This window comes from Carassius auratus, unplaced genomic scaffold (assembly GCF_003368295.1).
Source record: "Carassius auratus strain Wakin unplaced genomic scaffold, ASM336829v1 scaf_tig00041295, whole genome shotgun sequence".
NCBI lineage: Eukaryota > Metazoa > Chordata > Actinopteri > Cypriniformes > Cyprinidae > Carassius > Carassius auratus.
This window is the reverse complement of record NW_020526644.1, coordinates 60,441-85,597: the sequence shown is the minus strand read 5'-3', so window position 1 is coordinate 85,597 and position 25,157 is coordinate 60,441. Positions and strand designations below refer to the sequence as shown.

The window sequence follows — 25,157 nt, the reverse complement described above, 5'->3', positions numbered from 1 at the left end:
TCTGGTTTGGTTACACAAGAAATGCGAGTGGGTAGTGAGGAAAAATAGTGGGATAGAATGAAATATTATCTGTGTATGTAGTTTGTGTATTTGGTATTCTTTCCTTTTTTTTAAATCCAGGGCAATGTGTCAAATAGCCTACAGTGGGGTCCGATAGGACCATCTGGGACTTCTAGTGAAATTGCATTTTGTTATTTAATGAATTTTAGATTATATAAATGATATAATTAATTATAAAATATAAATTATATGAATTGTTGTATACAGAGATGTCATTCAAACTGGGGTGCCCCCTCGTATTTTTGAGCCAAGTGGATTTTGAATGCAGCTTCCAAAAGACAAATAATAGCTTTTAATTTAAATGCTCTTTGCTTTCTGTACGATGACAGCATTATAATTAGTACATTACAATGTTTTTATTAAATTCATGTTAAATATAAAACTAGTCATATTACAATAAATTATTCATAAAAAGTAAAAAGACAGGTTTTATGCATAGTTAATTTTATTACACTTACACTAGTCTACTTGCCCTTCACCCATTATCAAATAACAGGATATGTAAAATTCCTTTTTTTCACACATATTGGAGAATCAAGAGATGTTTCCTAATATAGATAATAAGTTTGGAAATATTTCAAACAAAAAAAGAAAAATGAAATAAAACCAAAAGCCCTACATTGGAACCCCTGCCCTCCTTTGGTTGTGCATTTGCATGGACAACTTAATGTCTGCAATAAAGTTTAAAAACACTAAAAAGCTGTTCATTTCTAGGTTTGCATGACTTGTGATTTAATGCTGTCTCCGACAATATATTGATGACATCATCTTTAATAACAGCCTACTTCAGGAATATACATTTGTTATACATACAAAAGTCCATAATGAAACTTCTCCTACTAGTATCCCCTGCCACCTAGCATTACCATGTAGCAAATCAAGGTTTTTGTTGACTAACTTTTGTGTAAACTAACTAATTGACTATTTAAAAAATCTAGAGTCTTCCAATATTTTTCCTCCCCAACTTCCTGTTTTAGTTGTAAATGTGTCAACGTAGGTCAGGTCAAACCATTTCATGTGTAAAGGTGAATTTAACAGCTTGGCGAGTCCTCATATTCGACAGAGCTTCTTTTAAAATGTGTTTTTTGACCTGAGAGTCAGAGTTTCATTTCAACCAAAACCCATGGCACAAAGAAAGAGCATCAGCTTTTCTGCCTCATCCCCTGAAAGCAGGCCACTCCAAAACTATCAGAGTGAGTTTCTAGACGACAGTAAACAAGCACAAATAAAGGGCTGAGATTGAGTCTTGAGAGGGCTTTTTGTTATCTGTAGTGTCGTGGAGCAGCGCTGGCAGTCCTCCCGGTGACTAGCCAGTAACATGTCCCTTTTCTTATTTTTATACCATATTTGGAGAGGACGACAGCTAGAGCGTATAGTCTGATCCACAGCTCTACCATCCATACAATGAATGTCATCTGTGTGTTTATATGTGTGTGAATGTGTGTTTCTGGAGTCATCCAAACTCACGTCCCTTTCCTCATATTGTGTTATTGCAGGCTGCTGACGCAGTACCAGCTCTATTTATTTTCTTTGGCGGATTGAGTTGAAAGAGGTGTAACCGAGACTGATCTCGGGTCAGTCCAAAATCACTATCTCCATCTTCACTACAAACGTGACATTTCATAATGTGAGACGTGCAAAATGTTTGATGAGAATAAATACAGAGCGGCTGAAGAAAGCTGGTATAATTACTGTATGTTCGTGTGGGATGATGGTGGATAATACATGTTACTTCATGTAACAAAACAAGTCACTGTCGTTGCGAAAAAGGGGAAAAGTCATAAACAGTAAATGTAATTGTGGGAATCGGATATGAGCTCTCAGCGATGCTCATTTGTCTGGTGCTGTGTTACGATGGCCTGATACGAAGCGCGGCGGCGTTCGGTTATTTAGGAAGATCAAGAGCAAACGGAAGCATTTCTTCCTTTTATCACATGGAGAGGCTTTTAGTAGCTCGCCTGCATTTCCGTTCCCCTTCTCTCGCTCTTTCTATTTCTTCCTGACTCTCCATGCCCCCGCTTCCCTCTCTCCCACGGTAGCGTTCACCCGGGTAATCATGGGTAATCTTCACCATCCCTGCCCTTTTTATCTCCTGTCATTTTCTCTAATAGTGACTTTTTCCTCCTTCCTTTCATCCTCCTGCATGCAGTCGGGATTGAGGCCTGATAGGAATGAAATGATGAAGAAATGAAATGAAATAGGATTGCCAAACAAGCCACGGTCCGGTGTCACGCCGTCCGCATGTGCGTTTTATTTCCATCCATTTCCACACATTCTGAATTTATCAAAGCAACCCACTCAGATTCAATAATGGCTTATGTGCTTATGCATTATGGTTTGCATACTATCTCTGATGATGGATGGGTTTATGACAGATGGAATAATGGGTTGTTAAACTTAGAAGACCTTTGTGATATTTTTGTACTTGGTCCCATCCATCTTTTAAACCAAGATTAGGGCTAAATTGCTCTGTGAAAATAACCCTTCTACATATCTTCAGAAACATCAGAATGAAAATTATATTTATGATGATAACTCTGCTTACCCACGCAGGCAGTTGGGCCAGGAATGTTATTTCCCCTCAAATATAGACACCGGTATTTAACCCTCCTACACTGAGTCGTGTTGCTTGTAATTACGCTGCTAGGCAGTGAGAGGTTGTCTAATTCCTCTGTCCCCGTGATTGGGGAATAGAAGGATGGATAACTGTGGCTGCTGCTAGACCTTTATTACCATTAGTTCCCAGCAGGAGGAAGGACATTTCAGCGAAATGACAGACACCACCTATCTAACCTGTGTGTGTTGAACACATTGAAAGTTTAAGTATAGCTAGTCCTTAATAGATTCTGTAGACTTCATATTAAAACATCTCAAATTGACACAGTTCCAAGATATATTTGCTTAGCATGATAGAATATGTAAGTGAGGGGAATGAAATAAGGCTTGGTCTTTATTATGTGTTCACCCTAAGATAGCTCATTTTGAGGAGGGATGATAGATACAGGTTTTGTTCCTCTCAAAGGAAGGTGTGAATCAAGTGAAATTAATAATAATTCATATGGCAGACAGCCTATATGGAAGTCTGCTAATGCACATACATTCATAAAATTCACAATTACAGTCACAATAACATTAAATAAATTAACTAAACTGTGTGATAAAATTGCTGTGCTTGATTTGTTATATTGTTATTATTACCCCCCATGTTTTGATGATTTATGTGTTTTTTTTTTTTAAACATATTATTTATTTATTTATTTATTTATGTATGTATGTATGTATGTATGTATGTATGTATGTATGTATGTATGTATTTATTTATTTATTTATTTATTTATTTATTTATTTATTTATGTATGTATTTATTTATTAATTTATTGTTCAATTATTAATTATGGTATTTATTTTGGTATGTATGTATTTATTTATAATTTTACTTAATAATTTTAATTTCTAATTTATCAACGGAATCTTCAGAAATATTAAAGTTTTAATACAATAAATATTAAGCAGCAGAACTGTTTGTAACTTTGATAATAATAAGAAATGCTTCTTTAGCATTATAATGATTTATGAAAGATCATTTGACACCTTAGACTTGAATACCGGCTTCTGAAAATCAGCTTCGCCATCACATGAATACATTCTATTTTACAATATATATTACGATAGAAAACAGTTATTTTTTGCAGTAAAAACGAATCCGACTATAATTGCTTTGTCAATTATTTGATTAATGTCACTTTATGTGTTGGTCACAGCCATTTCTTGTCTAAGTAGGCTTCCCTTGGTCAGAATAAACTACAAATTTTACCATGCCAATAGCTGAAAACTGTCTGCACGAGAGTAACTGCCATCTGACCCATCATCCTGAATCTCAGCGTGGCTCCTGCATGTTCATTGCTCGTGGAGGATTTGCTTCCCAGTGGCTGGTAAACAGCCAGTCGATCAGAGTGACTTGCATACAAACAAACCAGAATGCAGGCTCACACCTCGCTATAGGGAAGGGAGAAAGATTGATCGTAATTGGTGGGTGAGAAGAGTTTATGTACGAGAGTGCAACGTGTGTGTGTGAGAGTGAGAGAGGAAATGTGGAGATAAATGCGGAGGTGATTGAAGGGTCACATCCAATTCCTAGCATGGCTCCCTTCTCCTGTGCTTACGTGCTTATGCATTTATGGGAGCACAAGTCGGATGCCAAGTTTCTAGATAATGACTTTATGTTTGCTTGTGTCAATGATAGAAAGATTTGTTTATCTGAATGTTTTTTTTTTTTTTTTTTTTTTTTTTTTTACTATTTGTTTAAATAAACTGCTTAAAATACATAAATAAATAATAATGTTAATAATATATTTTTATAATATATATATATATATATATATATATATATATATATATATATATATATATATTTTTTTTTTTTTTTTTTTTTTTTTTTTTTTTTTTTTTTCAGTTAACATATATTAATAAGACTTTTTGTATGCAATTTGTTTGTGAACTAGTTCAGTTTGTTGCAGTCATGATTCAACTCAAATATTATATCAGTGAGTCATTGAGTCATCAAGCCATTGACTAAGAATCACTACAGATTCACTCCGATTTGTGAACAAATCATTCAGCCCAGTGTTGTGAACTAGATCAACTGATTAATTGAAAAGAATAATGATTTATTCATAAATCAGACATTGCTTGTATGTGTATGTGTATGTGTGTGTGAGTGTGAGTGTGACTGTGTAGTTTATATCCTTCAAAGAAAATGTTTACCTCAGCATTTCTGTTTCCAAGGCGGGCATGGTTCTCTCAGCAGATTTCCGATCAATAATTATGTTTGTGAACATCACACATCCCTCAAATACATCAAAGTCTGTGAGAATACGTGGTTTCCCTTTCTACTCGTTCTTTCTGTCTCACTCTCTTTCACCCTCTCTCTCTTTTCTTCTTCTATGACTCATTTTATCCAGGATCGATTTTCCTGCAGGCTATAATCAGGCCGGCCCTTTCATGTCAGCCCTTTGAGACATTAGGGGAAGGTGTCTAGACCGCCTGAAGGACCCCATGTGTTTCCAAACAGGGTTGTCCCTGATTGTGCATTCTTTCCCCTCGGGGTGTGGCCTCATATGTCTGTGTCGCATTTTTGGATAAAACATTGCTAATTTAGAGGATTAATTTTTTTAGGGTTATGATCAAACATCATACATCAACAAATATCATACTTAATGAAATAGCTCTGAGCCAAATCCATGATCTACGTTCGACTGATTCAAGGGCTGCACAATTAAATATGTAAAAAAGAAAAGAAAAGAAAACCGGTGTTTTCTGTATTTACCTGTATTTTGACTATTGTGCTTCAATGCGTTGCATTTTAGGCTTAATGCAAATGCCCATTAAAATTAATGGATATTGCCCTGGCAGAAAATTATCATTACCAGGTTTTTTTTTTTTTTATCACTGCCAAGCGATACCTAAACACACTTTTATAAATCTTGTTTAAATTGTTTTAAACTTCATTAGAACCGGTTGCATTAACAACAGGTTAATTTCAAGGTATCTGATTGGCCTTTGCATCCTTGAGCGCAACAGAGATTGGTGATTGGTTACAATTCTCAACAGTTTGACGCGACAGACAGACCTAGACCTAAACAGAATTAGGTAATGGACACTTTTTTTAATTGGTTGTGATTTGTTAAAACTCAGTACCTTTGAGAATATCTCAGTAAGTTGTTTATAGTTTGGGTTTGAGTGCTAATGTGTGTTCTTAGTTTCAGATTCACTGCTTCTGTGGCACGTAGTAAAGGAAATGTGTTTTGTTATCGTCTGACTGCTGGTTTAAACAGATTGCTGTAGACAAACATCACTAATGTGCTTATTGCTTTTTCAACTTTACAAATGTTTCCTTGTATTTGTTTAAATTCTTCTTTTCCTGCTTCCTACCCGTCACCCTATGCCACACAGATGGTGATACACGCTTTCCATCTCCCCACACTCCTCGAACCCTCAAAGGAATAATCCCAGCGGTTCAGAGTTCAGTCTGGCAGAGAGTCCCCTGGCTAGTTCATATTTCGCGTTCCTAAAGAACATAATATCTCTCATTACACTTTTCAGTGCGAAGGTCATTAAGGCCCAGGCTTAAATTGAGAAGTGACGGCCTACATAAGAACCCAAAGGGGAAAGAAGACCCCACTTAGCCCAGGATCAGAGCCATTCCTTGGGTTAGCGGGCTGACCCATGTGCCCCGTCTGGACTAGCTGTAATTATATTAGCACAGGCGCTAGGAGCGTTAGCTTAAGCTCCGATAGTCTCTCAGACTTTGGCTTTTCAACACCAGCTGATATAAGGGGCCCTGTATTTCAGGTTATTATGGAAAGACCCATCATCAAATCTATTTGCAGGACAGGGTCACACCACAACACAATGAGATGAAGGGATTAAGATTGCCTTCTCTTTCTTGCTCTCTCACATTTTTTTCTCAGCTGCTCTACACCGGGCAGTTTTGTGATGGGGATACAGGATGATTGGCAGCTGTTGCCCACCCCCGAGATGGGGCAGAAAGACTGTGTGGTTATTTGTCATACATGGTCTTTAGACCCTTATTAAAAAAAAAATACCACGTTCCATGTTTTACACAAGCACACACACTCACGCGCACTCACGCACACACACACATACACACACACACACACACACACACACAAACACAGACATATATATATATATATATATATATATATATATATATATATATATATATATATATATATATATATATATATATATATATATATATATATATATATATATATATATATATATATATATATTCCAAAATTAAAAACATGATGATCATATGTAACATTGGGTATAAGCCTTTGTGTATGCATGAATTGTATTTTAATATATTTAAAAAATATATAAATTGCTGTTAATTTAGTATTATAAATACAGTATATATTGTTTATACAAATTTTGAAGTAGCTTTTATCTTAAATTTAAATTTCATTCAAACTTCTACATTTAATATTTATATATCATTTTATTTTAGCTTGATTTCAGTTAACAAATACAATCATGTGAAGAGAGGTGCTGTCGACAAGCACTTCAGCTGTAGAGACTGGTTTGCTGGTTTGCTGTTAACGAAGCAAAAAAAAATAAAAAAATAAATAAAAATAAATAAATAAATAAATTCAGGAAATTATGGCAGAAGGAAGATTTGGTTTTCAAACTAAAGTGAAATTAAAGATAGCTTCTTAAGAGAAGATGAACATGTTGGTATTCTTGTTTACATTTTGAAAAGCCTTTTATCTTTGCTGTTTACCTCACTTCATGCTATGGAGGCTTTCTTTATTATTTTTATTTTTTAATTCCTCAGTGTTTGCTAAAGATTCTGTAATTTATTAGTATACAGCAAGTAGTGTATTCCATGCCTCATCTTATTCGTTTTTGTTAATAAACATTATGTAAGCAGTAGCCTTGTTGTTGTGCTTTTTAATTAAGAATAACAATGAATCCATCTTTTGATTAAGTCTTAAAAAGTGAAAGGTGTATAGATATAAGCAAAAAATGCAACTTTTCTTCTAAAAGGTGACACCAAGATTGTGAATTAGAAGGTGAAAGCACACAATCACTTATAACACAGCACAAGATTATTTCCCATTCAACATAACAAATAATGATGATGTAAAAGAGTGGGTTGAAATTTGATCACTTTGGTATGATGAACCACATGAACTGTTTGACTGTTTGTCAGCATGCATTGATTAATTCCATGTTGTAGCAAAAAAAAAAAAAAAAAAAAAAAAAAAAACCTTGCAACATAATTATGTGCTCGAGTCTTGAGCCCTGCCATTATATTGAATATTTTCCATAGTAAATCCATTGTGGTTGTATGCTGACCAAAAAAATATTTAGAGAATACAATGGTAGTAGCTTGGTGTCATGGTCATATCCAATACCATGTTCAAAAAGCCATGGTAGTCATAGATTTAAACAAGTTGTTATATCTGAAATTTATACATTCAGATTAATGCTATGGTATTTTATAGCAGTCTTTTACTTGTTTATTCATGTGGTTGTGTTTGGTTAAATGACCTGAGGCATGCTCTGTGACCTCGGGGTACCTCTACAGTCAACTGATTTGACCTTTGACCTCTGCTGGTGAGAGAGCAAGTCCAAGACTCTAAAAATGTTTCACATCATAATAGACCAATCAGTGACAGACCCCCCAAGGAGGTCCATAATACCTTCAGAAAGCTATCTGGTAGCATTCCTATTTATCTCAATGGTACTTGGCCCCCAGGAAGTATGCTCAGTTTTGCTAATGGGAGCTCAGTTCTGGACACATGGCGTGAAATGTGAAGTCAAAGACTGCAACAGAGAAAAAGAAAAAATCAGTTTCATGCCTCCAACAACTAAACTGGGCACTGATAAAATATATTGCAACATTGTGATGAAATATTAATGCTAAATATGTTGCTTTCAAATAAACTTATGTCAGAATACATGGTTACTTTTGAATTTGTTCTCATAATAGTGTTCCTGTAGTTTTGCAGCAGAACAACTGGTTGAGCATAGTACTTATAATGCCAAGGTCAAATCCCAGAGAACACATTTACTGGTAATATGTATAAACAGAATGCACTATACGTTTTTTTGGATAAAAAATGCATGCAATAAATGACTGTCAGTGGGGAAACATGCTTTTTGCTGCCATAGTTTGTAGTTGTGGCATCTTCCACTGGCCATGCTAACTAGCCAAACCTTGACTTCTTAAAGGGATGGTTCACCCAAAAATTAAAATTCTGTCATTAATTACTCACCCTCATGTCGTTACAAATTGTAAGACCTTAGTTTATCTTCGGAACACAAATTAAGATATTTTTTTGATGACGATTGACAGGAGATTAAAACAAAGTAATTTATACAACTATATAAGTAAAACATGCCTGAACAAAAAAAAACAAAAAAAAAAAAAACAATGCAAAATAAAATAAGAAACAGAGAGATAGTTCAACCAAAAATGACAATTCTGTCATTCATTACAAACCTCTAAAGCTTTCGTTCATCTTCAGAACACAAATTAAGATATTTTTTAGAAGAAATCCATGAGCTTTCTGACCCTGTTTAGACAGCAATTCAACTGACAAGTTCAAGACACAGAAATATTGTAAGTACATCATTAAAATAGTCATCAGTGGTTCAACCGTATTTTTTTGATGCTACAGAATACTGTCTATGCAGTGTCTGAAAGCTTTTCACTTTTGGCCGAACTTCATTTAAGCCTTCTAAATGGTCTTTTTTTTTTTTTTTTGTCTTGCATTGCTGTCTTTGTGTTCAGGCATTGTTTTTTTTTTCTTTCTTTTTTTTTTTTTCTTTACTCATATAGTTGCATAAATTACTTTGTTTTAATCTTCTGTCAGTCTTCCAGATTTTCCATTTCTTTTTTGTGTTTCTCGTCACTCTCCTCTTTCTGTCCATTCCATTCCCTCTGTTTTAACTGAATTTTGAGGACATAACTGGAGGCCGTGGATCAGAAATATCTCCAGTGAATATAATGTGGTGTGGTTTGAGAGTTTAATCATGCTCTACTATCTGTATGTGGCAGTTGGTGGCGTGCTACATTAGCGTGTTCCCAGAGGATGTGATCGAAATGGAGTTTGCCTGCCAGCTAATTACACAGCTTCTGCAAATTACAGCGACCTTCGTCAACCCTGCGCTAGCGGTACTAGTGAGGGATGTTTGTTTCATATATTTAACTGCTGTATGTGCACATGAAAAGATGAGAACCAACTACATTAATTGCTCACACCAGTTAAAGTGCTTGAATTTATATATATATATATATATATAAATATGTATACACACACACACACACACACACACACACACACACACATATATACTGTATTCTGATTGGCTGGCAGGTCTGTAGTAAAAGATAGAGAAAGAGAGAGAGAGCTCATAGATCACTGATTGCTCTGCACGCACACACAAACTTGTTGTCAAAGCTTCCCCGCGATTTTCATTAATAAAATAGCCTAGATACTAGATGCCTTCATTTTATTTTTCAGCAACGAGGTGGTAAAATCGCTGTTTGTGAAACAGACGCAGCTACACACAACTGTCCACTGTTATCTCTCTCTTTCTCTCTCAAATAATCAAGCGATCAATCAATCATTGAGGTCTTACAGCACAATTTCAATACTGTGTATGATTTGAAGCAGGCAGAATGCTAGCGTTAACGTGCCATATAAGTGATAAAAAATTATATTTGAAATGGTAATTTTTTTCCCATTCGGTCAAATATTGTGCTGCAAAGAGCACAATGGAATAACAGTATAATCAATGGCTAGCTGTGCATTGAAGAATTTTAAATGCACTTCACATGAGGCTGCAATTTTAAAATCCAAAGTAGATTTTAAATGAACTTTGCCTTCGCGTCATGCATTTAAAATCATTTAATGCACGGCTAGCCATAGATTATACCTTACGGATATTAGTGCTGTCAAACGATTAATCGTGATTAATCGCATCCTTTTATTTTTGATGTGATAAATCACCATTAATCGTTTGACAGCACTAGTGAAAGTAAGTGAAGTGTAAGTGAAAGTGACATTCAGCCAAGTATGGTGACCCATACTCATACTCTGCATTTAACCCATCCGAAGTGCACACAAACAGAGCAGTGAACACACACACACACACACACTGTGAACACACACCCGGAGCAGTGGGCAGCCATTTATGCTGCGGCGCCCGGGGAGCAGTTGGGGGTTCAGTGCCTTGCTCAAGGGCACCTAAGTCATGGTATTGAAGGTGGAGAAAGCACTTCAATACACACGCACAAACACATATATATTTCTCTGTGTGTATGTGCACTATGTGCACATAGTGCATGGCCACACTATGTTGTTGTTCACTCTCATAATTTTGTCTTTTTTTCTATTTGTCTTTCTCTCTCTTTCACACACATGCACACATTCAGTGGATATTAATGACACCAGCGAAAGCAAATTTAATGCGCTATTGGTGATGACATGCACTGCTTATCTGATGCCATAAAAGCTTCGACAGCGTTCACACATGCACTTATGTACAATTATTCTGCTAACAAGCTGCATTGGATTAATAAATTAGCTGTTTGTTTTTTTTTTTTTTTTTTGTAGCAGCAGGTCTATTTCAGGGAGCACTTTAACTTATTTACGGGCACAATAACAGTAAAGCCATTACAGGTGGATGCTGGATAAATGTGATTTTCTAGACATAAAGCAGTTTGTTTCAATCAAACAGAATTGTGTGTGGCTACATTTTTACCAATCTCAGTAGCCTACATGTGGGGAGAAGATTAACACCAAGAGCATTACAGCAAGCAAGACACTATGCTAGCTACTTTCTTAAATAGTGAGATTTGTACTCTAGAAGCAGTATTTCAAGGAGTGACTGGATGGTGTACTTTTGCAGGTAGATGTTTTCTTTTCATGTTTTTTTTTTATTTTATTTTTTATTCTAATATTGTCAACAACCCCTTGTGCTACAGATAAGTTGATGTTTCTGGACAATTTTGAGAAACAGTTGCCACATCTGGTTGTAAATGAAACTGTATTTTTTAAATGCAAACAGTAACAATTGGAGACATTCAGTGTAGTTTGATTTAAACATGCAGTTGTATTATATTGTATAGTGTATCCCAATTGTGGCATAATTTCATACTCTAAATACTTAAATGTATGGATATAGTTTCGATTCATTGTATACAATATGCCAGTACATTGCTTTGGACTAGTCACAAATAGCCAGACTTGACCTTATTCTTCATCCCTAATCCTAATCCTATCCTACTTTACTAACTATTATTAAGCAGCAAATTAGGAATTTATTAAGGGAAAAGTCGTAGTTAATAGTCAATAAGTGTTCCCTATTTTAAAGTGTTACCTTATACATAAAAGTTTACTCTATATATATATATATACAGTATATAGTACACCTTCTCATTCAAAGAGTTTTCTTTATTTTCATGACTATGAAAATTATAGATTCACACTGAAGGCATCAAAACTATGAATTAACACATGTGGAATTATATATGGAATCATATACATAACAAAAAAGTGTGAAACAACTGAAAATATGTCATATTGTAGGTTCTTCAAAGTAGCCACCTTTTGCTTTGATTACTGCTTTGCACACTCTTGGCATTCTCTTGATGAGCTTCAAGAGGTAGTCACCTGAAATGGTCTTCCAACAGTCTTGAAGGAGTTCCCTGAGAGATGCTTAGCACTTGTTGGCCATTTTGCCTTCAGTCTGCGGTCCAGCTCACCCCTAAACCATCTCGATTGGGTTCAGGTCTGGTGACTGTGGAGGCCAGGTCATCTGGCGCAGCACCCCATCACTCTCCTTCTTGCTCAAATAGCCCTTGATGCCTTCAGTGTGACTCTACAATTTTCATAGTCATGATAATAAAAAAAAAAAAAAACTCTTTGAATGAGAAGGTGTGTCCAAACTTTTTGTCTGTACTGTATATATATATATATATATATATATATATATATATATATATATGAAGTTAGGTGTAGTGCAGGTAATTCCAACTTTGATGATAAAAGACTGGCTGTAATAGGTTTGGTAGCTCATTCAAAAAAAAAAAAAAAAAAAACGATGTTCGTTGTTCCAAACCTGTATGGCTTTCTCTGTTCTATTTTCATCCATACAGTGAAAGTCAGTTGGGTCCAAACCAACATTGAACCTCAAAGACTTGTGTTTATGGACAAGAACAATCAAATCATATCAGTTTTTTTCTCTCTCTCTCTCTCTTGCAACTCATGTTCCCTGCTTAATTGACTTCTGAAGCATCTGATGACCCAGTAGCACTGATGAAAACATGCTGGAGTCAGATGAGATGCACACACAGTGAGACATCATTGCTGTTGGTTTCTGCTTGTCACAGAATAAAATGCTCTTTTTGGAGCATCACGAATCTCATGATTTATTCACAACATTCTGTGGCCCATCTGACTCTTTGGCATTGGGGGACAGACAGACAGACACGCACACGCGTGCACACACACACACACACACACACACACACACACACACACACACACACACACACACACACACACAAACACACAGTGTCTCCATGCATGAAATCTTGCCATTGTCATTGATTAACATCAAACCCTTAATGAAGCTGAATGCGCAGTTGTATTGTTATAGTGCATTTTTCCAAATTAAGAGATGCACACAGTTTTCTCCTATTTCCTCCCCATGTCCTTCATGTGTTTGAATGCAATGGCAATATAAATAGTGATGCTGAAATAAATAGCAGTGGTAATATCTTCAAGTGTGTATTTGTACAACTAACTTGATTTGAAACCCCGTTGTGGCTGAATTTTGGCCATTTCGAAGGGTTGTTTACACAAACAGATGGTCGGAATATCCTAGATTGACACACCATCTGCAAAAACATGTTACCATGGTAACTGATTAACAACCATAATCACCAGTTATTTACCTCACCTCAGTCTGCTTAGCCAACCTCAGAATCTTCTCCTCTCATGTTTATATTTTCCTTATTTTATTTATTTTATTTTATGTTTCTCAAGTAGCCAAAAGATGTAAGCTTGTCAATTATTCCTAAAATGTATCATCTACATTAACTCCAAGTCAGATATATTATTTAATATGATTGAATTAACCTAACTACATTAGAATATGAAAACTAATTTAATTTTACGGGTCACATCTCATTGAAATGCATTGTTCTCATTGTATATACGCATATGTAAAATGTTTGTTAAATTATTAAATGGAGAAGGATAATTACTGTACAATTTAGCTAATATAAAGACCTTAAAATATGTTTTTCATGTAGTTATCTCTCTTTTTAATGGTTTGATTATTATTATTTTTTTGTTGATCTTTTGAGCAGTGTTTGAAGCTGTAAAATATACGACACACCTGTGATTCCACATTGGTTCAGTTCTGTATTATATGAGGCAAGTCTAATAGTCTGATGAACTATGCTAATTTGTAAAACTTTTTGTTTATTTATTTATTGTGTGTTTGCTTTGTTTTACCACTTGTGGCTTATAACTGTATTTCAAGTCTGTATTTATTGTATTGTAGGTTTTTACGGTTCACTTATGATCTCTCAAACACAGTCAAGGCAGCCTTAGAGAGAAATAAATGGAGTCTAAAATTAGTTCCCTAATGCTTTTTATGTACATACATTTGATGAATGCAACATTTCCTTAAAATACAAAGCTGCTAGTTTTCCTCTCCCCACCTGTTGGGAGAGACAGAGTCAAACAGTCTCTCTTAAAGATTCATCCAGTCAAACTACAGCAGTTCTGCTGAGGCTCCAATTACACTTGTCAGTGGTATAAGTGTGTACAGTACAGTATGTGTATGGATGGCTGCTTTTAACACATGCTGCCTTTATGTCTTATACAGAAACACTTTGTGTGATTAAGGATCACTGATTTTCTCTCTCTTTCACTGTCTGTCTTTCACTCGGTGTGTGTCTGCAAGTGAGAAAGGCCGCAGTGTCTCCCAGCACCTTGGACTACTTTGATGGACAGATGGACAGTCCGTGAGAGACAGACTTCCCTTTCAGCCAATGAGAAAAAAAAAGGTTGCCTGCTGTTGGCATGGTGACAGTTGCCATGAGTGATTGCATCCGGACCTTCAGCTGATGGTTCGAGGCTTCGACCTGTGTCTCTTTGGAGGTTAAGGGTGGAGAGGGCGGCACTGACTTCGGTCCCCTTCACGTTTCCATCAGGCCATGGTTTGCCGAATTGTCTTGGCTCCATATGGCTTAAAGATGCCCGTCAGGCCCCTGACGACCTCATGCTGAGGGTCTGCAAGAATTTAACCCAAAACTCCGGGTTTAAATTTAGAGTCTGCTTTACTCTCATGGCTCACTGGCACAATTGTGCGCTAGTCAGTAAGTTCATCCATGCTTGATAATGTTAAACACGTTTGCTGTTTCTCTCGCAGCCCTCTGTCACTCCATTAATCACACACATCTGCTCCCTTCAGTCTGTCTCCTCAAGGAGACAACCGTGTCTGTTTGAGAGACCTTCCGATCTTCAATAGCGAAATAGTTAACACTTGATGATTATGTAGAATGCTAAATTTGGATGTTCTTAACAGATGCCGGGGAACTGAGTTCCCCTGTGGCCATATACTTTCAAAAAAAAAAAAAAAAAAAAAAACTTTGGGGCTACAGCAGCTTGTCACTGAGACAATATCCTCTAAAGTTGCTAAGCCTTTAGGGGTAGATAAGGTAACTTGCGTTCTGTTCTGTTTTGGTACAATTCGATTTATTTTTCTGACAGTGGTTCTTCTTTCTTAAAGATCATATAGTTTATAAATTTATATTTACTGGTAGCAAAGTAACTTCACAGTGGGAGAGCAAAATGGATTGTGTTGCATCAAAACAAATGAAAAAAAAAAAAAAAAAAACAGCTGATAGATTTGATTGTGTGTTTGGGACAGGGATTTTGTGATCACATCTATGGATTATGTGCATAGGCATTTTATATTTATTATGAGGTAAACTTTACCTTTATAATGCATTATAATAATAATTATATATATATATATATATATATATATATATATATATATATATATATATATATATATATATATATATATATAATTTATTTATTTAATTGTATTTATTTATTTTTATGTAAGCTTTGCACTGTTACTTTTCCTCATGTTCTTTTTGTTGTGTATGTGACATGATGGAGCACATGAAACTAACTCAGGCGCCTGACTCAATAATCTTGATAATCAGGCAGTAAACATCTCCCTAAACTCAGTTAGAGCTTTTCTAATGTTGGGAAACTAGGGCGGTTGACATATGGTCTCTTCATAAGACACAGCCGATCGATGCTGATTACAGTCCAAATTTGGAGTCTTATCTCTGCCATCTATGAATCCTTTGTGTTTCTTTGCATGTTTTCTCAAATTATAGTGAAGGAACTGGTTTCATTATTAGCAGTAGGACACAATGAGGTTATTATCTCATGTGCTTCGTGTTGTGTGCTAACCTGTAATATCTTTGTGATGAACACTGCTATTAACTTCAGATGAAACCCTACAGGACATTCCTGTGTGTGTGTGTGTGTGTGTGTGTTTGCACCGATGATTGATGATGCTGTTTTGAAGAAGTGAAAATGGACGTTGTTCCCCTCAGAAGCATACCAGAGGGGATAAAGAGCACCATTGTGGGGCTTATTCCACTCTGCAGGGCTTTTCGCAGTGTGTGTGTGTGTGTGTGTGTGTGTGTGTGTGTATGGTGGTAGTTTAGAGTATCTGCCAGTCATTTTTTACCGTTATGTCAGTCAGGTTTGTGCGAGTGAGCTGCTAAAAGCTTCTCTAGGCTCCCAGTGGTACACGTCTGTACAGAGTCCGTCTCCATCCAGCCGCCTAGGAGACAAACTCCAACAGGGCCGATGACTGATGAAGAAGAAGCTCTTTTCTCTCCCTCTTCCTCTCCATCTTTCTCCCCCTCTTGTGTTCAACAACTGTCTTCTCTTTCACTCTCTCTCAGTATTCGGTTCATCTATTCATCACTCGTTTCTATATCCAGGGCTTTTCCATTCTTAGGACTTATCCATTTGTATCTCTCTCTTTGAATGGATGGTAACGTGAGGAGGAGAAAGTAGCCTTCCGAACCGATGCATTGTGGGGGATCTATTGTGCTCCGTACAGGAGGGAGTGAGAAAAAGGCAACGAGGGATTGAGAAAGAGAGAAACAGAGCAAGAGAGCTAAGGTGACTCGCTGGCCTGGTACGCTCGATGAAATGGGTCAGCTCACCTTACTGCTGCTGAATGAGACCTGTGTGTGTGTGTGTGTGTGTGTGTGCATATGTCTATAGATCACAAGAGTAGACTACAGATGGAACGGATAAAATATGGATAAAACTTGAAAAATAGAGAGATATGTGTCTCTATACAGTAGTCAACATTTGAAGTGGATCAAAAAGTTAATCAAAGTTGTCCTAAGACAAGATGGGAATTGTTTTGGTTTTAGGACAACTTTGATAAAATGTTTTGATCCACTTCAAATGTAAATGTAAGTGTGTGTGTGTGTGTGTGTGTGTGTGTGTGTTGTTCATTGTTCTCACACAGAACAACCTCCTCAACAGCAACCAGTCTGGTTTCAGAAGTGGAAATTCATCTGAGACTGCCTTGCTCTCAGTTGCTGAAGCCCTAAGACTGGCAAGAGCAGATTCCAAATCTACAATACTTTTCTTGCTGGATCTGTCAGCTGATTTTGACACTGATAAACCAGATCCTCACGTCAACCTTATTGGTAAAAGGCATCTCAGGAACCACACTCCAGTGGTTTGAGTCTTACCTCTCAGATAGGTCCTTCAAAATATCCCATCTAACTACGGGGGTGTCTCAGGGCTCAGTTCTTGGACCACTTCTCTTCTCTTTCTACAGTACATGGCACCACTAGATTCTGTCATTCAGACACATGGCTTTTCATATCAGTGCTATGCTGATGACACTCAACTGTCTGATGATAGCTGACGATAGCTGCTCGCATCTCAGTTTGTCTAACAGAAATGTCTTGCTGGATGAAGGATCATGACATTCAGCTCAACCTTGCCAAGACAGAACTGCTTGTGGTTCCATAAAACCCATAATTTCATCAAAATTCCCCCATCCAGTTATGCACATCAAACATAACTCCCTCAAAAACATCCAGAAACCTTGGAGTTAGGATTGATGTTCTGCTGACTTTCTCAGACCCCATTGCTAAAACTGCCCAGTCCTGCAGATTTGCTTCATTCAACATCAAGGAGATCAAGCCTATTCTTTAAGAACATGCTTCACAACTCCTTGTTCAAGTTCTTGTTCTGTCCAGGCTAGACTATTGCAATGCTTTTTTGGCAGGTCTTCCAGACAGTTTTATCAAAGCTTTACAATTAATCCAGAACGTGACAGAAAGATAAATTTTTAATGAGACAAAAATAATGCAAATCACACCTCTGTTTATCAATTTGCTTTGGTTACCAATAGCTGCTCGCCTTAAAATTCAAGGTATTAATGTTTGCCTACAAAACCACCACTGGCTCTGCACCCCTTTACCTAAATTAATTACTTCAGACTTACGTCCAATCTAGAAGCTTTCTTGCATTCACTTGCGTTCTGCAAGTGAACGATGCTTTATTGTGCCATCCCAAAGAGGCACAAAATCACTTTCACTTATAAATTAAATGTACCCTCCTGGTGGAATGACTTGCCCAACTCAGTCTGAGCAGCTGAGTCCTTAAACATATTCAAGAATTGGCTGAAAACACATCTCTTGCATCTTTATTTGCGTCTAGCACTCTCTATTCTAATCATATTCTTAAAAAATAATTATAAAGTCGATATATTACAAGAATAAAGTCGAAATATTATGAGAATAAAGTCGCAATACTACGAGTCAAAATGTTTCGATAATTAAGTATTAGAAATTAAAGTTGAATTATTTATATTAAATTAGCACATGCAAATGTCCTGGACTGAGAGCACCAGGAGAAGTTGCAGGCCACCAGAAATGATTTAAATATTGTTGCATGTGTCATACTTGCGGGGACAGTATGCTTGGAAATAACATTTCGTATCTTCCATTGCATTCGTTATTTGTAGTGTGCCAGCTACCCAACAGCAATAATCTCTGTGCTTTTGATAGACCTATTTTTTTATGTCTCAGCTTTCAAAATCAGTTTATGAAATGTTGAAAATTCAAATGAAAATAATAATAATAATAATAATAATAATAATAATAATAGTAATAATAGCATTTTATTTGTAAGTATTTTTACCCTAAGATAATCGTATTTGTATTTAAAACTCCCATTTTATTTTAAAATAAAATAGTATTATCAAGCTTTATTATTTTGTATATATATATATATATATATATATATATATATATATATATATATATATATATATATATATGCACTCCTATATATAAAATGTATGTTTATGTACTGTATGTAAAAAATAAAAGCCATCTCCACTATCATTTCTAAAAGTCAATCGCTCCATTTCAGCATTCCAAATGTGCCTGTCATGAATATTGCACACAGAAGTCAATTAAGAGTGAATTATTAATTTTCTAAGTGTCAATATTTAGTAAACAATGATACTGGTGCCACGAGGAGCTCCCAGAGCAACTCTCTGTCTCTGAAAGACTGTTAGTGCTCAGAAATGAAATGGAGAGCACGCACACAAAGCGACATCTCTTGAGGGGATTAAGCAGGTGGTATACCCTCACAGCAGGAGCATGGCAAGATCTTTCTAAAGGCAAGTGATGTAGACAAGTGTAAGTGGATTCTAGACTGACTCCAAAAGAATAATAAACATAGAAGAGGGAGTTTTGCATCCTTCTCAGGTTGAGGCTCGCTCTATCTGCCAGCTCACCTTCGTTTGTTGACTTGAACACAATGTTTTAGGACATGATTTCTTTATCTGAATAGCAACAGAAATGGGAGTTATGTGAGTTGTTTTCGGATTTTCATGCCCTGTGTAAATGTGAATGAATATACTGTATATATGGTGCAATAACCAAACCTTGTATGGTTCTAAATTATATGTATATTATATATTTATGAATTAAAAAATCATTCGGATATTGAGTAAACATTATGTTCCAAGATTAATTTGAAAATTCCCTACCATAAATATATCAAAACATATCGTCGCTGTCCGATGAAAACCACGTATGTCCATTTTGCCGATTTTGAGATTTTTCGACGGATTGAATGTCCAGGTTCATTTCCGTATACAGCATGCTTCACATATCTAAATGGCCAATGAAAAGTTGTGAAATCATGTCATCTGATTTTCACGTATATCCATTTGGTGTCAAAGCTGTCAATCACCCCGCGTATCTCCCGCCCTGTGGAAGCATCTCGCTGGTCTCGTGAAGTTTCAAGCTCAGTCAGCACTGGATAGCCGATTAACACTGTGAGGTAAAGTATCAGCAAACGTTTGTTTTTGACAACTGTTCTCAAGTTTATTATATATTCACAACTATTATTTATCGGTAAATGGTCTAGACGAATTAATTGTCACCGAATATTTTTTTTATTTTTGTGAACCTGGCTGACGAAAGTACGATATTGAAGCTCTCCACAGTTTAAATTAGTTCTAATCTAGTTCTTCACAGATTAGTTTGCTTGCTAGTATGTAAATAAACTCGGTCTCATTGATAAGATTCAAACTTTTTTTTTCTTAGTCAAACTGATCAAATTATAGCCTGTAATGCTACTGTCATGATTGTCAGTGACTAGAACATGCCTCACTCATACTGCTATCACCGCTTGCCAGAGGCTGAAAATGTCCAGTACTAGAGTTATCTTGCTACGTTTTTATTGTGAAGATGTTAACGCACGGATTTCCGAAGTGAAGTGAAACAATGTTGACTGGGCATAGCGCTATATTTTTTTCTGATCTGTTTTTCTCCCTTCCTTCAGGATGTCTGTCTCTGTAAAGGAGCTGTGTGAATTGATGAACGTCAACTATGATAGGGCTGTTATTGAGGCGATTGCGAGGGTCAACAATGAGGAGGAAGGTTTGTAGGAAAATAGAATTGAGTCAGCCAAACAATTAAGTCTACATTGTATTCATTACTGAAATGTAGGGCTGCTCCGATAACGATCGGCCGATCGTTATGCGCATCTCGTCAGTAAAGCTGGTTCTCTAATCAGCGGTAAATTCCCTCAGGTGCGTGATTTCACATAGAGCAGCTGTTAACTGAGAAGAGGCGAAAATAAACGCTCGAAATGAAGTGGATTTGCGCATCTTCTCAGTTAACAGCTGCTCTATGTGAAATCACGCACCTGAGGGAATTTACCACTGATTAGAGAACCAGCTTTACTGACGAGATGCGCATAACGATCGGCTGATCGTGATCGGAGGAGCCCTACTGAAATGTTAACTAGTTTTTCTCTCTGTCATTCTTAGATTCACTTGAAAGTGACAGTTCTCAGACAGCTGCCAATGAGGGTAGGTAATTTAGGCCTAAATGATTTTCTTCCAGTAGCAGCTACCTATACAGCAACCTAAAGCCTATTGGTGTGTTGCACATTAAGATGAAAGCCTTTCACACATCTTATTTTGGTTCCCTTGATCCAAAAAACTGCTGTTGCATTTCCAAGTACTAACCCATCAAATTGTATGTGGCTAAATTAAAACATTTTAAAGGGATAGTTCACCCAAAAATGATATTTAAGCCATGATTTACTCACCCGCCGTTCGAAGATGCATTATGTCAATCTTTTTTTTCAGACAAACACACTTTCAGTTATTTTAGAAAATGTCTTCAGTCTTTCAGTGGTTATAATGTCAAGTTATGGGGTCCACATCGTTGAAGTCCCAACATGTGCATGCATCCTTCACAAAAGTAATCCATCTGGCTCCAGGGGGATAAACAAAGGCCTTCTGAGGGTAATCTTTGCGGTTTTGTCATAAAAATATACATATTTAAAACTTTATAAACGAAAATAACTGGGCTACGTCCTACGTTATACGCCACCATCCATCTCCATGAATGCGCGCAGACCACTGCCGGAAGCCAGTTATTTTCGTTTATAAAGTTTTAAATATGTATATTTTTATGACAAAACCGCACAGATTACCCTCAGAAGGCCTTCGTTTATCCCCCTGGAGCAGGATGGATTATTTTTGTGAAGGATGCAGGCACATTTTCGGACTTGAAGCATCCGGACCCCATTGCTTCACATTATAACCACTGAAAGATCTAAGACATTTTCTAAAATAACTGAAAATGTGTTCGTCTGAAAAAAGCTGCATCTCGAACGGTTTGAGGGTGAGTAAATCATGGCTTAAATATCATTTTTGGGCGAACTATCCCTTTAATCACAAAGAATTCAAAATGTATAGTTACTGTGCTGGTCAAAGCTACTGATGCAAGCTCAGTTCTGAATTATTCAAACATTGTAGGCTATTCAGTGTGCTAAATGCATTTTATCTTTATTGTTGTTAGATTCTCTGGAAAGTGATAAAGAAAATCATTCCGAAATAGCTGCCAGTGAGAGTAAGTATTATTCTTCTTTTTTCTTCTTCTTATCAGATTTGACTATACTACAGCCTCAACCTCACATTAGTTTTGAGTAGGACTTAAAGACTAAACCCCATTACTAATTACAAATCTAGCATATTTAATCGATTACCAGTCAAAATAAATGCAATCTTATATCTGAATGATGTGAACAGTGCATTCGTTGTACTAAATGTGCTCCTCTTTATTATTCTAAGACCCACTTGAACACGATCCAGAAAATGAGCCGGATTACACACTTGTCAATGAAGGTGAGTAACTTATTGTCATTATTTTAACATTTCTGTCAGCTACTAGTGGGCTCAGCCGCATGCGCGCGCACACACACACACACACACACACACACACACACACACACACACACACACACACACAAACAGCAATGCCAAACTTAAATGCATGCCTACACACTGACACACACACACACACACACACATCTCCACATGCTAGGAAACCATGTAAGAGAAATGTGCATTTGTAGAACATCATTTTTATTTTATTTTTCTTTTAATCATATGAAGGTGCCATTGATAATCGGGGAAGGTCAAAGAAGAGGACCAACCCAGACACTTGGAAGGGTAACATTGAGAAAAGGAAAAGAATGAGGGGCCAATTTTATCTTGGACGGAAAAAAAATGAATTTGTCATCAAAGAAGAAAGAAAAATGGGCGGCCGGTGCCAATCTGTGTCCTGCAAGAAATCAAGCAAACTACACTGCTCCGAAATTGATGAAGGGAAGAGGGAGGAAATTTTCAAATATTTTTGGGGGAAATTGGAATGGAAAGAGAGGAGAATGTATGTGAAAACATCGGTGGAGGTGAGTGATGTCAAGCGGCGCCGAACAGAAGCGGTTCAATCTCGGAGGTCAGCATCTCTCTCTTGTTGTTTATGTGTAGATGGTAAAAGGCTCAGAGTTTGTCAAAGGATGTTCCTGTCTACACTTGGCATCAAGCAGTGGACTTTTTTAAAATGGGTTGGGCGAAGAGGGGAAAGTCCTGAGAAGATGACGAGAGTGACTGTAAGGACAGAGGAGCAGGACTTCCTAAAGACCTTCCTTCTGGATTTGCCAAAAGTTCCATCGCACTACTGCAGGTCCTCCTCATCAAAGATGTACCTGGAGCCTTTCTTCAAGTCCATCAGTCATCTCCACACACAGTATAAGCAATCATGTGCAGACCACAGTATCCAGCCTCTGTCACGGCAAGTATTCACTAACACCTTCAACGATTTAAATCTTTCTCTGTTCCATCCGAAGAAAGATCAGTGTGACACTTGCTGTGCCTTCAAAGCCGGGAACATCGAGGCTGCCGTGTGGGAGGAACACTGTGTTAAAAAGGACGATGCACGAGCAGAAAAGGTAAAGGACAAACAACTTGCAAACAACACCACCTTGGTTGCATGCATGGATCTGCAGGGCCTTCTCCTGTGCCCAAAGCTTCAAGCGTCTGCCCTGTACTACAAAATGAAGCTTGGTGTCCATAATTTTACCATCTACAATATGGCATCACATGAAGCAAAAAATTACCTTTGGCATGAGGGTGAAGCTGGGGTCTCTGCCAACGAATTCGCCTCCTGCATTGTGGATTACCTTGAAGCACACCCCACTTACAATGAATTCATCCTTTGGAGTGATGGGTGTGGCTATCAAAACAGAAATCTAGTCCTGAGCAATGCCCTCTTAAAGTTTGCTACTGAGAAAAAGAAACGTGTGACACAGAAGTACCTTGAAAGAGGTCACACACAAATGGAATGTGACTCTGTGCACAGTGTGATTGAGAGGAAGTTGAGAAACCGTGACATACATGTTCCAGCTGAGTATGCTGCAGTTATCCGAGGAGCTCGTTCCAGTCCAAAACCATACGAGGTGAAGTATGTTGGTTACAGCTTTTTCCAAGACTTCAGCAAAGTCAACATCTGTAAGTCAATCCGACCTGGTAGCAAAGTTGGAGATCCTACGGTGCATGACCTTCGAGCAGTCAGGTGTTTTTTTTTTTTGTTTTTTTTGTTACACACTTTTTCACTAATACATGAAACATTAGCCATATCATATTAAAATATTTGGTTTCATAAATCGAAACATGCTTTTGGTTCCCTCTTATCTCTGTGACCTATGTCCCCCGACACCCCTCCCCCTTCTTTTCTTTAAGCTATCTATTAGATACAATGTGGATGGCAGTATGGAGTTTAAATTACTACACTCTGACAACTGGCAACCCTTCACATCCCCATCCCTGAGGAAGACGTGTGTCATCGTGGCCCCACTCTATACATCCGCCCCAAAAATTAAAGCCCTGAAGTTCAAGCACCTTCAAGAACTGAAAAATGTTTTACCCAAGGACTTTCATCCATTTTACAATGCACTTGACCATGAGTGATGCAATTTTACTACGTGGATGAATGGGCTGTCCTGACTTACTGGTTAATTTATTAATTAAATGTTCTATTTATTGTGTATTGTCATGTAATTGTTTATTTGCATGTTTTAAAATGACTTTGTCTTATCTGTTGAAATTTTTGGAATTCCTATCAGCCAATTCTGATCAGAAAGACATGATTCAAATCTTGCATTAAAGGGATAGTTCACCATAAAATGACAATTCTGTCGTCATTTACTCACCCTCAAGTTGTTTCAAACCTGTATGAATTTCTTTTTTCAGAAAAGAAAAGAAATTTTGAAAAATGTCTGTAACCAAACAGTTGACGGACCCCATTGACTTCCATAGATTTTTTTTTTTTCCTACTATGGAAGTTAGTGGGGTCCATCAACTGTTTGGTTACAGACATTTTTCAAAAGTTATTTTGTGTTCAGCAGAAAAAAGAAATTCATACAGGTTTGAAACAACTTGAGGGTGAGTAAATTATGAGAGAATTTTCATTTTTGGGTGAACTATCCCTTTAAGGCCTGTTGCTATTATATAATTCCACCTGTAATGTCAGTATTGAGTCTGATTAGTTTTTATTGCTTGAATCACCTGAAGAATAAACATGAAAGGGTAACTGG

The 25,157-nt window shown here is 36.9% G+C and overlaps 1 protein-coding gene and 1 long non-coding RNA gene across 2 annotated transcripts; both read left to right on the top strand.

Annotated features, from left to right (window-relative positions):
- The first annotated feature begins 19,783 nt into the window (after positions 1-19,783).
- LOC113085115 (uncharacterized) lies at positions 19,784-22,127 on the top strand. The gene is made up of 3 exons (XR_003283990.1): positions 19,784-20,647; positions 21,040-21,081; positions 22,082-22,127. It is a non-coding gene; the product is annotated as an uncharacterized LOC113085115 (long non-coding RNA).
- A 450-nt stretch (positions 22,128-22,577) lies between these two features.
- Positions 22,578-24,777, top strand: LOC113085114 (uncharacterized). The gene is made up of 2 exons (XM_026255088.1): positions 22,578-24,136; positions 24,315-24,777. The coding sequence occupies exons 1-2, from the start codon at positions 22,758-22,760 to the stop codon at positions 24,529-24,531; spliced, it is 1,596 nt and encodes a 531-aa protein (XP_026110873.1). The 5' UTR covers positions 22,578-22,757; the 3' UTR covers positions 24,532-24,777.
- The last annotated feature ends 380 nt before the right edge of the window (positions 24,778-25,157 follow it).